Consider the following 14,706-nt stretch of genomic DNA (forward strand, 5'->3'; position numbering starts at 1 on the left):
CCAGACAGACATCTCAAGTGTGAAATTACCCTTTAATTCACACCATCACCTGTGTTGCGTTCAAATCCCACGGAACATGAAAAGTTCGTAAATACAACTCTCAATCTCGTAGTTACTTTTACCCCCAAAACTCAAAATGTCCGACTTTGACACACAACACTAAGTAACGTTTAAACAACGTTCGTCACTCAAGGTAAGCTAAGGCTAAAGCCAATTATTTAGGTCAAATTGAAATACTAATTTGATAAAATGCACGTTAACCTTCACGACCAACAATTAACTTACTCTGTCGGTATACTCGCTGTCAGCTAAACACCATCTTTCCATTTAAAAAATATAGATTACCGTTTATGGTCGAGGGGTTTAAAAATATGTTACCCTCAAAGGAAGAAGAAGAAGAAGGAGGAAGAGGAGGAGGGTCATACAGAAAGTTCAGGAGGCACCGTCTCTTAAAGAGAGAGACGTCGGTGGAGAGGACAGTGTCGTGACAAGGTCAGTGTTATGTGTCCACGTTGTCAAGAATATGCAGTTTTTCAGTTAAGAGTTGTCTCATAACTTTTTCCACAGCTGGTGTTGTCTAGTAAACAACATTATATAATTAAAAACAAGCGTGTGAAGAGCAACACTTAGCCGCCGCCTCGTGCTATTTTAAGGCTGGCAGCTCGTCGTGTTGCTTCATGTCTAACCTTAAAGGACTACAAGCTAACAGGTGCACAATAATATAATGTGTTCAGCGCCCATGACCATCAAATGAAATACAATAAAAACCCGGCGCTGGTAGTCACCTGATACACAACGTTTAGTCCTCTAATGCAAATATTGACTTGCTGTTCTCGTTACGTTTGTGGTACAATGACGGAAAAAGCCAGAAAACACCTGCTATGGAATAAGTGACACGTGCAAAAACACTTCAAGGTTGCTGATGTAAGTGTAAATAATGAAATGGAGTGTGGTGAACATGATTTAGGTCAATATATCCTCCAAACAGAAACGTTGCCATGTGATGTTTTAATGTATTCTATTTTAATGTAGATAATATGCTGTGTGCTCAAGAGGAAGACTTCTTACATTTTAAATAATACAATCTAACTTTTCTCCTTCTATTTTCTCTACCTCTTGTTCTCTTTATGTTTCCGTCCATGGATCCTCTCTGCAGCTCAAAAGATGAAGCTGACTGTAGCACATCTGTTGTGTCTGTCCCTTCTTTTGGGTCATACGAATGTTTCGTTGGCCAAGAGAACAGGAGGATTTGGTGGGAAAATAAGACTCTTTAAGAAGACCCCCAAAACAGATAGTCTGGACAGGAAGTCCAAGGGTGGAACCCTCAAACAACCTAAACAACCTGAACAGTTCAACCAGGGAGGCCAGCCTCAGCAACCAGGCCGACCAGTGGGTTACCCTAATCAGGGAGGTTACCCTAATCAAGGAGGTTACCCTAATCAGGGAGTCAGACCAGGATTCCCAGCTGGAGGTTACCCTAATCAAGGAGGTTATCCTAATCAAGGAGGTTACCCTAATCAAGGAGGTTACCCTAATCAGGGAGTCAGACCAGGATTCCCAGCTGGAGGTTACCCTAATCAAGGAGGTTATCCTAATCAAGGAGGTTATCCTAATCAAGGAGGTTACCCTAATCAAGGAAGCTACCCTAATCAGGGAGGTTACCCTAATCAGGGAGTCAGACCAGGATTCCCAGCTGGAGGTTACCCAGCACAGGGCTCCCCATACGGAGGAGGTTACGGTAGTTATGGTGGTCAGGGCGGATATGGTGGTTATGGAGGTTATCCAGGTGGACACATGAACTACAATCCGAACAACAAAGTCCTGAGCCCTCACTACGGGGGCAGCTATGGATATGGGGGCCACGGTGCTGGTGGCGGCTCTCCCTTTTCCCACTCAGTTCAGGCAATGGGCATGCGTCCCTCTGACAAATCCAGAGGGTTCGGACGTGGCGCGGCGATGGCAGCAGCTGGAGGGGCTATGGCAGGGATGGCCCTGGGCTACGGGTTAGGGAGGTTCCCCCGTCCTCCCTTCGGCTTCCACAACCCCCAGGAGGAGCATTACTACAACCACTACATGTACAGGAGGTATGGGGCCAAGTCCACTGATGCCAACGACTACAGCAGAGACTACCGGTACAGCCAGCCCCCTCAAACCTACGACAGCTACATGGACTCCTGCATGAAGAGGACCGACCTTCTGCCGGCGGAGAACCCAAAGTCAAACAACAACCCGGCTGCTGCTACCACAACTACAATTACAACCACGACAACTACAGGTACTCCTGTAACTAACACAACTACTTCCGCTGCCCCAGACGCTGGCATCGGCAGCAACACAACAAAGAGCAACGGCACTGCAACAGAAAACTCCTCGACCTCCACACCTTCGACTCCGCGCCCTCTAAATGAGTCTAAAGCCGACCCAGTGCCTCCAGCTTCACGGGTTCTCAGACAAACTGCTACTGATGATGATGATGATGGTGATACAGTCAGCATCGCGGAGATCGGCTACCCGGCACTGATCGAGCAGGTGAAGGCCAGGAGATGTGTGGAGCTGTACATGGTGTACTCTGACAGGTACCTGAAGAAAACGACGGAGCCCAGCCCCACCGGTGGGGTGCAGGGACTGGAGACGGGTTTTGGATGTCTAATAGCTGTGATCACCAGTTCTACACTGATGCTGCTGAATAGCAACATAATGCTGCTGAGCTAAGTCCTTCATTAAGTTAAAGTGATGGAGAGTGTTTGGAAATGAGGTGTACAATAAAGAAAGTGTTAAAGATATTAAGTACACAGTAATTTGTCTTTGGGGCTTTGGTCCTCTCTTGCTGCATACACATGCACTCATACATCAGAGTTTCGCGGATGACCAGCCACAACTTTTCATGTATGCATTTTTCTTAAATGAATGTTAATTATGTTAAACGTTGTGAGCATGTTAGCAGGCTGACACTAGCATCCAGCTCAAAGCACCACTGGACCCTCTGGACAGCAGAGACACGAGCATACTGTAGCTGTAGACTCAGTCTTGTTTTATTTGTTCCAACTGTCCAGGGATTAGTCTGTACCCTGAGGCTGGAACATGGTGATGATCTGAGTACATAAACAGCTCTGCTATAATGAGGACGTGCTAATAGTAATTGTTCTAACTCATGGTGCAGTCCTGCCTGATTCAAGGACAGTCCAAAGCGGAAATGAGTGATTATATTAGATAATAAGAATATAGTTCATATCAGAAGATGAATAATATTGGTGATTTAGACAGAGAGGTTTTACATTGAGTGTAATTGTAATGGATTATATCAATTCATACAGGTCATACAATTATACAGTTTATTAAAATATAAGAAATTCAATCAGAACCCTACTTAAAACTTTTTCTAAATATGTATGTATGGTGGATAATTATTGTAAAACAAAACAACAAATCTAAATCCATCCAATATGTTGCCTCTCTCCCCTCTCTGGTAAAATGCTGATTTACTAATAACATCCGATGTACAAATGAAAGTGAAATCCTGTTAATTTAGTTTAATTTATCTGTGAAAATATTGCTATTGTCCTGCATGTGTTTCTTATAAGAGTAGTAAAAATATATATTCATATGAGAATGTAGCATTATAACTGCAATAAAGACACCATAACCAAAACACATAACTAATGGGCTTTGTTGGTCTGAATTATTAACTGAATTAAGAGATTTTTTAATGTCATGACTGATTTTGATTTTATAGAAACTGGTGGTTATGGCTTCACAGAATACGTTAATTATTAGAGTTTTGAATGGTGGACTTTCGGTGGCTTAGCAGTTGGCGTCAGCTGTATTCTGGCACCTGAAGCAACCATTGCCGAGCTCAGCTACCTCTATTGAAATTCTTTGCACTCTGCTTTTAAGACTAAAACACAATGCTGCTAACCAGCAGCTGAGAGCTTCTGAGTTGAACAGCAAGTGGCTAAAAGGTTTAGTCTGCATCGTGTCAGTGGGTCTCTTTTTACAGAGTACATTAATGAATGAAACTGGCATCGTGTGTTATGAGACTCTGGGGGTTTTCCTTTTCTGAGGGTCATCGCTAATTAAAGCATGAAGCATTTACATCTTTTATGTAAATAAAAGTGGCAATGCCACAATACCACAGTAGTTAGGATCCCTGTCTGCTCCTAGTGTGTGCTCCTCTGATTTCTGTTCCTGATTCTGTACCTTTGCCGCTCAGCGTCGATCCCTGGAGGATCACCTGTGCATTCTGTTTGCTGTGTCGGACCTCGGGCCTCCACACAGTCGCGCCGTCCTGTTCCTCCGGTTTTGAGTACGGTTGAGCTTCCCTCCCGACTCCGGAGGAGAAAGAGGAGTGACTTTAATTTGCTGGACAGTTAGTCTTTGTTTTTGTTTGTTCATTCTTTGACTCCTCCTGCACATTTAAATATAGTCTTGGCTGGAGTAAACCTGCTGTGTGCGTGCGTTTGGGTCCACCAACTACACTACCCCATAACAACAGTGAATATGTCCCGTGTACACGTCCTGCATAAAAGTACAGAGGTATTATCAGCACTTTTTACCTCAAGTAAAACACACATTATAGGTTCCCTTTCAGGTTTTGGCTTGTTTTTATACAAAAACATGCCAGCAGCAGTTTAATCTGAAGCTTACACTCTCTTGTACTGCACTGCCTTGCATCACATTTTTAAATGTTTTATATCTGCAGTTTCAATCTGCAGCGCAACAGATTTTGTTTTCACATTAAGGAAGTGGAGTTCAAAGCGTCCTGGAATGTACAGGTTAAGGGGATTAAATGTGCATGTAAAGTACTTCATAGTTGTAATTAAGTACAGTAAATGTAGTTAATTTGAACGTAATTTGTACAATTGATTACATTTTACCACCACGTTTTGCTCAATACTACTAATTTCCGTGTGGTGATTTTCCGAATGAAATCGCCGTCATCACAGGTTTGAGGATGCTGGGAAATGTGTCGGTGAAACCCCGCCCCGGCCTTCTGTGTCTATGCACGAGACAGTTCAGAATCTACCGTCTACGTTCAGAACCGGTTCAGAACAGACACCCCACCAGAGACTGTTCACAGCCGGGTTCAAACGAGCTTGTTTACGTTTTATATGACCTTTTTCGTTTTTTGACAAGCAGTGCTGTAAACATTTAACAAAAAAAGAAAATGCCAGGGAATCAAAACACTGACAGCAATCTTAAATCAATAAATAAAAGTGTTATGTTTCTATTTTTACAATCTAGGATTGATGAAATAAATTGTTTGAATCCATTTTTTTCTGTGATGAAAAATCGATGGTTCATTGGCGGAGCTTGTGCGACCACGTCCCTCGTGCCGCGTGACGTCATACTGATTTAACCAGTTTCTTAACTCAAGCCGTGTGAGCTCGCGCTACATCAACACTCGAGTGGAGGAGACGACCCGGGACGCTGCTGAGGCTCAATAACACGGACCAATCCACACGGTCACCATCACGGTAATGCTGCTCCTTTATCTACACACACTGCAGCCTCTGCATGTAATGCTGCTCTGAGGAATAAAATGCACATTGTTGTTATTTACCTCACGCGACCATCTCTGTAATAAAAAAATGCGTAGTAGCTAAATTACTCGATAGTTTATTGAAGCCATGTTGTATTGGAATAAAGGACATTGTCATCATTGACAGGTGACATTAAAGTGATGCTCTGTCTACACGCGGTCTGGTGTGAACACAGCGGGTACTGATGGAATCCCGGTCTGGGTCGCTTCTGATCGGAGCTGGTCTCCGGAGCGGACTGGATTATTCTTTACTGGTTATTGTTGCATCAGCACCATCCCCACCGCGACACCTTGAGGTCCTGCCGCTGTGTCCAGTCGCAGCGACACCGGGTTTATACCGACATCCAGAGACAAGTCGTTATTTTCAGTCACGAAAATGACCAAATTCTATGTCCCGAAAATTAATTAAGATTAAGGTCGAAATGAAAGATAACTAACAGCAGATTGGATTTACAGAAGGAAAACGCTGACGCGTCATTGTGACCCGTGTATCGCGTGGTTATTAATGAGCATCTCATTGATCACGATTATTAAAACCTAATCTCATGAGGACAAGACACGGATCTCGTTATATTGATAATAATTTAATATCGTTTATCGCAGTGAGTTTGACACACAACGACTCATATCGTAGAGAGATGAGAGGAGATTTCAACATTCAGCAGATCAGCCACAGACGGTGCTCGCGTTGCTATGGAAACAGCGCGAGTTTACTCGCTGCCACTGGTTGACATCACAACACTGAAACTGCACGAGCCATTCTTAAACTCCATGCTCGTGTTTGAAACTGTGAAATCATCTAGGAGCTGCTGTACTGACGACAGATACCAAACGTGTCAGACATTACGAGGAGTGATGGACTCTGGGAAATTATGATAATTTATTGTTATAAAATAATAAAATCCTCACGGTATGTCTTATAGTTTGATATCGATTCACAGTATATTGTGATGGATACAAGAGAGGCTGATGAAAATCATGTTCATCTAATATGACTACAGTTTTGCATCATTGCCCACAATAATCCTATAAATATATTGAAGTGATAGCTTCTCTAATACAAACAAGATGGAAAAAAACCTCTGACGATAGACATATTTCTATAATCTCATGGTGTGTTTCATAAAACCGGGTGGTGTCTTTATGGTTCATGGATACAGATTTGTAATAAGGAGACCTTTCTCACTAACGTGAGACACTCGTCACCTGCAGTAACAGAGCACTGAGCTATTTGGAGCCAACCTGGAAACCTCATTTTGTGGCCCCACAGCTCTGTGTTCCCTGTGGGGAACTAGGTGGGCAAAAACATGTCGAGGCTGTCACTACAATGAGGTGAACATGATAACGTGGTGTGTTGCTTCTACTGGCTCGAGTTAGCAGAAGACAAGGCCAAAACGGTAGCCAAAATATAGAGGGGTTGTTTCCTGTACACTGCAGCGTTGGGTGCATGCTCTCTTGTAAGTCAAAGTTGAAGTGATGTGCAACTCAACGACAAGACTATTTAAGGGTACAATGATAAATCCAAGTATAATTATTATCTCATATCTTCCTCACCGTTTTCTCCCTTTTCCTCTCCCTGCAGGGCGAAGATGAAGCTGGAGTCACTCTCTGTGCTGTGTCTGTCGCTCCTGTTGTTTCATTCTTCTCTGGCCAAGAGAGGAGGCGGCTTCGGGAAGGGCTTCGGCTCCAAGAGGTCCTCCACGTCCAACCGAGGCAGAACCAACAGGAATAATGCGGGCTCTCAGGGTGGATACCCCAAGCAGCCTGGACAACCCAATCAGGGAGGCCACCCTCCGCAGTCAGGCAGACCTGGGAATCCGGGTGGTTACCCCCAGCAGCCGGCTGGAGGCTACCCTAACCAGTATCCAGCGCGGGGCTCCCCATACGGAGGAGGCTATGGCGGCTATGGCGGTTACGGTGGTCATGGTGGTCATGGAGGTGGATTCATCAACCAAAACCCGAACAACAAAGTCCTGAGCCCTCAATACGGGGGCAGCTATGGATATGGGGGCCACGGTGCTGGTGGCGGCTCTCCCTTTTCCCACTCGGTTCAGGCAATGGGCATGCGTCCCTCTGACAGATCCAGAGGGTTCGGACGCGGCGCGGTGATGGCAGCAGCTGGAGGGGCTATGGCAGGGATGGCCCTGGGCTACGGGTTAGGGAGGTTCCCCCGTCCTCCCTTCGGCTTCCACAACCCCCAGGAGGAGCATTACTACAACCACTACATGTACAGGAGGTATGGGGCCAAGTCCACTGATGCCAACGACTACAGCAGAGACTACCGGTACAGCCAGCCCCCTCAAACCTACGACAGCTACATGGACTCCTGCATGAAGAGGACCGACCTTCTGCTGGCGGAGAACCCAAAGTCAAACAACGACCCGGCTGCTGCTACCACAAATACAACCACTGCTGCCGCCTCAGGTCCAGACGTCGGCTCAACCGACGTAGGCAGCAACACAACGGAGACCAACGGCACTGCAGCAGATAACTCCTCGACCTCCGCACCTTCGCCGCCGCGCCCCCTAAATCGGCCTGCAGCCGATCCCGAGCCTCCGGCGTCACAGGTTGTCAGCAGCGCCGAAGACGACGACACGGTCAGCATCGTGGAGATCGGCTACCCGGCTCTGATCGAGCAGGTGAAGGCCAGGAGATGCATGGAGCTGTACATGGTCTACTCTGAAAGGTACCTGAAGGGGCCGACCGATGGGGTGCAGCGACCGGAGACGGGCTGGCTGGGGTTTGTAGCCGTGGTCACCAGTACTACACTGATGCTACTGAATAGCAACATGCTGATGTCGCTCCACTGAGGCCTTTGGTGATGGAGCGTTTATTAAAGGGATGGAAAATGATTGGGGAGAGAGGACTTTCTTTATCGTGTGTGGATTTTCTACTTTTTTTTTTTTTTTTTTTAATATTAAGGCATCACATCCTCATGCATGTGCTTGATTGGCGCATAGTGCCTCATCGTGGAACTATGTGTTTAAAGAAAGGAAATGGTTCGACCAGACAGCCAGTGATGGAACAGACTGCTCTTGTGTTTTCCTCTTCTGAGAGACAAAGGGGCCCATTTACTGTCCTTAATACTCCAGGCTTCTGACCGAGGACATATCCGGCCCATTAATGTCCATATAGATCTAAACGTGCTCTCTAACCGGGACAGATTCAATTACAACAAACTACAAGTGTTAAAACTCCTCACAGTGTGCACCTCTCGCCATAGAAATAAAGAGTGGCACTCCCGCTGCTCATCTTTCTGTGTTTGTGATGTGTTTACCAGAAACGTATTTATTCAAGGAAACTGGGTCTTTTTTTGCATCAGAGGGAAAAGCACCCTGAGAGAGTAGCTGTGTGTTTGTAGCTGCGGCGCTGGTACAGACGGTTATGGTGACGATCTGTGTGACGGACATCGGCTTCTTAAATACGATTATTTTAACTCCAGGGGACAGTCTAAAGAGTTGGAAAACAGTGAATAGTGTTCTAAATCTATCAGTTAATACTGGACTTTAACCTGTCTAACATCTCATTACTCTACTAATACAGTACAAATATCACTGCTTTTGAACGGGGAGTTTTACATCCAGAGCAATACTATTTGTAATGATTCATGTCTACTCATTCCTTTGTAGCTTAAAACATGAATGGACTTTTAGCATATTAAAAAAGGTCCATGAAATACATAAAGTCAAACCAGAAAGACTGATTATTCAATCTGTCCGTACTTATTATTATGTGTAAACACAGACAGTAGTATGCATGCTGTTGTACTAACACAATTACTTTGGAACCAATGCCTGAGTATGTATGTAACCGTTTACCTCGTGTACTGCTTAGTACAGTGTGTCGTATATTTTCCAGATACTTTTTATACACCGGCGTCCCATGTACTGTCCTGCTGGAGCTCCTGCTGAATACTGAGGGTTGACTCACACATTTTGGATTTGTTCTTGTCAAATAAACTTTACTAATGTGCACTTGCAGACTTTTGTGTGTGGGAACTTTACAAAATGTAGCAATTCCATCTGAATCTCGTTTTTCAGAAACACTGCAGTGTTAACTGGGAGCTAATACTCAGACAGAAGAAACATATCAAGTCTGTCTCGTATAATGAAGGAGTAACTGAGGACGGGGTCGACTCCTCTCTGTGTTTCAGGTCTGAACGTGTGGTGAAGCGTGATAATTGAATGTGAACGGTCCAAAGAACACGGCTGGATGTTGCTGTAGGACAGCAAACAGGAGCAATGGTGTGATCTGATTGGCTGTGAGCTCATGAAGCCGAGACAAGTCATGCAAGCACTTTAAGGCCCCATCAGAGTTTCCATTTGTTCATCAAATACCACGCTTATTGGAACTGATATATTTTATAATATGATATAATAATAATATCCAGTGTTGGAAATTACATTACTGACACACTCCGTAATGACGTAATCCTCAATCTTATTGCATTGGAGTTGCAAATCCAAAGCAGTGGATTTAGTAAGTTGTCGACTAACTAAAGGCCCTGGTCCAGGTGTGGCCCTGGTCCAGGTGTGGCCCTGCCTCCCCTGACACTGAGTGAAGCCAGTGAAGCTACACATTGAACAGCTGAGCGTCTCCTTTGTGGAGCTCTGCTCTTCTACCAGAGGCTTCTTCTCTGCTGCTGATAATTGGACTCACATGACTAAAATGACCTATTTTCTAAAAATTATGTTCGTCCGTCTTGCCATCTAGGATTTGGCCTCCCACATGAAATCTATTGCATGTATTGTACATTGTTTTGTTACATCAACTTAAAGGATTGACTTGAAACAGCAGCAGAGAGCGATGTGCTGATTAAAGACCATGAGATGCAGCTGAAAGCTCTGGAACAAGAAAGGCAGTGGTGCTTGTGTTGAGAGGTCTTCAGCTCTTTAGAATACAGTTTCCCCCTAAAGTCGGATTTATCCGTGGTCAACAAACACGTAAACACTGTCTCTTCTCACAATAACGTAGACAATAAAATTCAACACAAAAGTTTGTCCTAAGTTATTTTTTATTGTTTTAACAATAATTAACATGGAAGCACATTTTGCTCTTTACATAAAAGTCTACAAAATGGCATAAAACATATACTTTAATTAGGTAAAGTATACATAAACAAGCAAAGTACTGAAAACAGTAAGACTGGAATACACTGTTTAATATGCTCATGCTCTCTGTCCCAGTATAACCGGTCCAGAGGTATAGAATATGAAACAGATTGAAAAAACTAAAATAAGAAGGTATAGTGAAATACAGTGAGAAATGGCATTATCATAGCTGCTCTTAAACTCTTGTCCTAACATGACTTGTTGAGGTAGACTTAACCTAATTACACATCCAATCTGTTCTATCTTCACGGAGACATATCGATCATAAAACAATCATCAAAAGTATAAAAAAAACAGACTGCCCGGGGGAGAGGAAACCATATTCCTGACATATTTCTACAGGAGGTTTGTTCAGCTGCAGATTGAAGCTCGGTGTCATGTTGTGGAGGTCAGAAATCCTCACAGACTCACTGAGGAGTAGAAGGGAAACACATCTTTTCATCAATCCGGCATTCAAAGGTCATATCTTAGGTCACACTGGACTATTTTAGGTCAGGTTGAGGGTTGTTTTCTTTAGTCAGGGTTTGTTCGGACCTGTGTGTGTTTTGGGGATCCCAGCTCCGGCTCCAGCTCTACATGAAGGCCCCCCAGTGGCCCATCAGCAGGGCCATCAGGGAGCCGATGACCACAATGATGCTGTTGTAGATGGGCCCGCTGGACGCTCCAGTATAGTACCCCATGTCTCCGGAGCCCTCCGCCTCGTAGCCGGGCCTGCGGCCGTAGCCTCCACCGCCTCCGTATCCTCCATAACCACCTCCATATCCTCCATAACCACCACCATACCCTCCATAACCACCTCCATATCCTCCACCGTACCCGGGGCGGCTCAGGGCAGACCCGATCACGGCTCCTCCTATGGCGCCCGCTGCAGCTGCCCCGGCTACTTTCCCCACACTGGAGCCACCGCTCTGGACCGGCCTGTAGCCTCCACCCCGGCCGAAGCCTCCACCTCGGCCAAAGCCTCCACCTCGGCCGCCTCCGAAGCCTCCACGACCACGTGCCTCCGAGCTGGGGAACAGCGTGACGAGGAGCAGCAGGCAGAGAGCTGCTGTGAGGGGGACTTTATGCAGGACACACATTATTGTTTTATCCTGTAACAATAAGACAAAGGAAACCTTAGTAGGAGGAGGGAATGTGTTGCTTTTCTGTGTCTGTTGTTCTTGTTGATGGACGGTGATGGAAGAAGTCCACAGTGAACCAGAAAACCACAGTACATCAATAATAACAATTCATTTAAAGAGACATTTTCAAGCAAGAAGCACAACATGTTTCTCAGATTTTCTAAAATAAAGACAATCACAGGATAAAAAAAAGCAGCATTAAAAAAAGCTGCAGGAGGAAGAAAACAAAAATCATTATACAACTTGTAAAAAAGAACTCATACATAAATATACATTAAGAAAGGGTAAGCTGTCAATAAAAGATGTTATACAAAAATATGCTAGGAAACAGCATCTGTAAATACTTTAAATTAGTAATAATAGGAAGTGAGCTAAGTCCTGCAAGTACCAATGAAGTATTATCAGCTAAATATACTTCAAGTATCAATAGTACAAGTATTCACGATGCAAAAATGACAATTTAAGGGTGTAATATTATTATATAAATTAGATATCATATTAAATATATACCATTTGAAATGTAGCTGGTTGAGGTGATGATCTTTGTTTACATATGTAAACACTGATGAGTAGATTCATCTACAAAAATACTTCATAGTTTTAGAAGTTGATCATATACTTTAAATGTGAAGTCTTGATTTACAAAGTAAATAGTAATATAGCTGTCAAATCAGAGTACTGGAGTAAAAAGTACAATGTTTGCCTCACAAATGCTGCAGATAATGAACATACTAGTGTATGTACTTGGTTGTACTGGTCCCTGAAGGCACACGGTGCTCATGAACGGCCTGATGGGGAGATGTTCTCTTGGCCGCTTTAGTCCGGCTGCGTGTTATTTTTACGTCGCTGATAAATTAAGAGCAGGACAGATCACGGCTCGTAATCCAGCTTTGAGAAACACATTTTACACAAGCGGCGTCACAATTTAACACCGTGGCTGACCTGGGATCAGATGGCTTTCATAATCTCTAACGCCCTCATTAGGATCTACTGGAGGAGATGAGATCTGGTTCTATAGACCTGTGGGGCAAGACCTGCTGCAATAATCCCCAATATACGACATTTGTCAGCAATAAATAAATGTCTAAATGCCCATCGAACAGAGAGAATAACATAGAACTTTAGGGGAGTGACAGAAAGTTAAACAGATAGAGAACTAATCGAATGAAATAAATATAAATATAAATTAGGGAAATGATAACACTAAAAAGCTATATACAATATATGCATCACAGTACTATACAACAAATATATATCAGATATTTGTGCAGAAGAAATCCAGTAGTCCAACTCCAGCAGCCACTGTGTATAGTGTAAGTAAACAAAACATAATAAAGTAGTTTTATATATTATACTATGTTATGTATTATAGAATATGTGTGCAACATATGTAATAAAGACACGTTATACAGTAATAATAGTCCTATGAAATAGTGGAAACTAACTACAGTAAGTACATGTACTTTTACTTATATTCCATATTTAAGACAGAAATGTATTCATTTAACAGCTATAGTTACGAGTAACATTTGTGATTGACATATGCAAACAAAATATATAATCAGATTGTAAAACATAATGCATTGTTATAGATTAAAGTGCATTAACAGTATGAAGCAGTTAAAAATGGCCAAACTCCAACACTAAAGTGCTGCTTATGTATTAAAACATGGTGCTGAAGTAAACAATGAGATTACTTCTTCCACCACTGAGCAGCATGACATCATTTGCTCCACCGTCAACACAGTACGCAGTCTAATCTGTGTCCTCTAAAAAGACGAGTTGAGCTATAATTACACGAGGTCACTTAGTTTGACAATAATCCAGCGACTCCCAGATTAAAGCTGCTGCTGCAGCAGCACCGACTCACAAAGGAGGATTAAAAACGTTTCATTGTGAATTTGGAGCCCTCCGATCTGTTTACCAGCGTATTAGTATTACTCGTGTCTACACAATTTGTGCAAATTAAATAACAAGAGAAATGTATTCATAAAATCAGATGAGGAAACTAAGCAGTGGTGGGAGAAGTGCTCAGATCCTGAAGTACTGAATTGAAAATGTTACTTCAGTAAAAGTACACAAGTATTATCCCCAGAATAAAGCTGAAATATCAAAAGTACAAATACTTACAGCTCAGAATGGCTCCTTTCAAAGTGTTGAACATTATATTATGATATAGTATCACTAATGAACATGTAAAGCTTTTTAATGTTAGTTTGTCGATGTGGAGCATCTTTCTGATACTTTGTGTACTATTGGGTAGATTAGTAGTACGGTACTGCTTCATGTCGTGTTTTTTTCAAATGGTAAAAGTAAATAAAAAGGTACAATACTTAGTAAATGTACTGTGTTACATTCCACCACTGAAAACATTGTTGAAACCCGCTGAACTCAATAGAAGCGTGTATGAAATAAGTATAAATGCGAATGAACAGCCTCACCTGTCGACTGTCTGTGACGGACACAAAGACGAGGATCCTCTTCCACGCGGTGTTCGCTCAGACTCTTCTGACAGAGAGAAGCGGGTCTCAGGACCAGTCTGTGATCCTCCAGACAATCTCAATCAGGTGAGTGGATCACTGTCTCACACCTGCTCATTGGCTGGGTGTGCAGTAAGCTGCTGTAGCACCGACATCACACATAAATACCTCTGTGGGTGTGTACATGTGTGTGTGTGTGTGTCCTAATTTAGTGTGAATTATTTAACCACTTAGTGAATAAACCAGAACACTTAACGAACTCTCCCGAAGCTTTGACTCATGTTATTTCTCCTCTGTCATTCTGAATTACACAACAAGATTTAAACCTCATTATACAACATGCTGGGCTTTTCCCCCACTGACCTGAACAAGACTGAGGGAGATTACAGATTATATCTATCCATCTATCAGGATGACTTTTCTTTTATATCATCATTGTATGAAAAAAAACAACA

The 14,706-nt window shown here is 43.2% G+C and overlaps 2 protein-coding genes across 3 annotated transcripts; both read left to right on the forward strand.

The window, feature by feature from the left end:
- The first annotated feature begins 323 nt into the window (after nucleotides 1-323).
- Nucleotides 324-3,651, forward strand: prnprs3 (prion protein, related sequence 3). 2 transcript variants are annotated; one of them, XM_076098766.1, is made up of 2 exons: nucleotides 324-492; nucleotides 1,157-3,651. In XM_076098766.1, exon 2 carries the CDS (start codon nucleotides 1,165-1,167, stop codon nucleotides 2,710-2,712), a length of 1,548 nt encoding a protein of 515 aa, XP_075954881.1. In that variant the 5' UTR covers nucleotides 324-492; nucleotides 1,157-1,164; the 3' UTR covers nucleotides 2,713-3,651. The 2 variants fall into 2 exon arrangements, with proteins under 2 accessions (XP_075954881.1, XP_075954882.1); XM_076098767.1 differs by lacking the exon at nucleotides 324-492 and adding an exon at nucleotides 882-924.
- Nucleotides 3,652-7,128: 3,477 nt separating this feature from the next.
- sprn2 (shadow of prion protein 2) lies at nucleotides 7,129-9,087 on the forward strand. Its single transcript, XM_076099627.1, has one exon. The coding sequence runs from the start codon at nucleotides 7,129-7,131 to the stop codon at nucleotides 8,347-8,349; it is 1,221 nt and encodes a 406-aa protein (XP_075955742.1). The 3' UTR covers nucleotides 8,350-9,087.
- Nucleotides 9,088-14,706: the final 5,619 nt, after the last annotated feature.

Source organism: Anarhichas minor, unplaced genomic scaffold (genome assembly GCF_050575085.1).
Source record: "Anarhichas minor isolate MPS153535 unplaced genomic scaffold, ASM5057508v1 ptg000025l, whole genome shotgun sequence".
Lineage (NCBI taxonomy): Eukaryota > Metazoa > Chordata > Actinopteri > Perciformes > Anarhichadidae > Anarhichas > Anarhichas minor.

Coding starts and splice junctions, on each gene's coding strand:
- prnprs3 (XM_076098766.1), top strand. CDS start 1,165: ATGAAGCTGACTGTAGCACATCTGTTGTGTCTGTCCCTTCTTTTGGGT.
- sprn2 (XM_076099627.1), top strand. CDS start 7,129: ATGAAGCTGGAGTCACTCTCTGTGCTGTGTCTGTCGCTCCTGTTGTTT.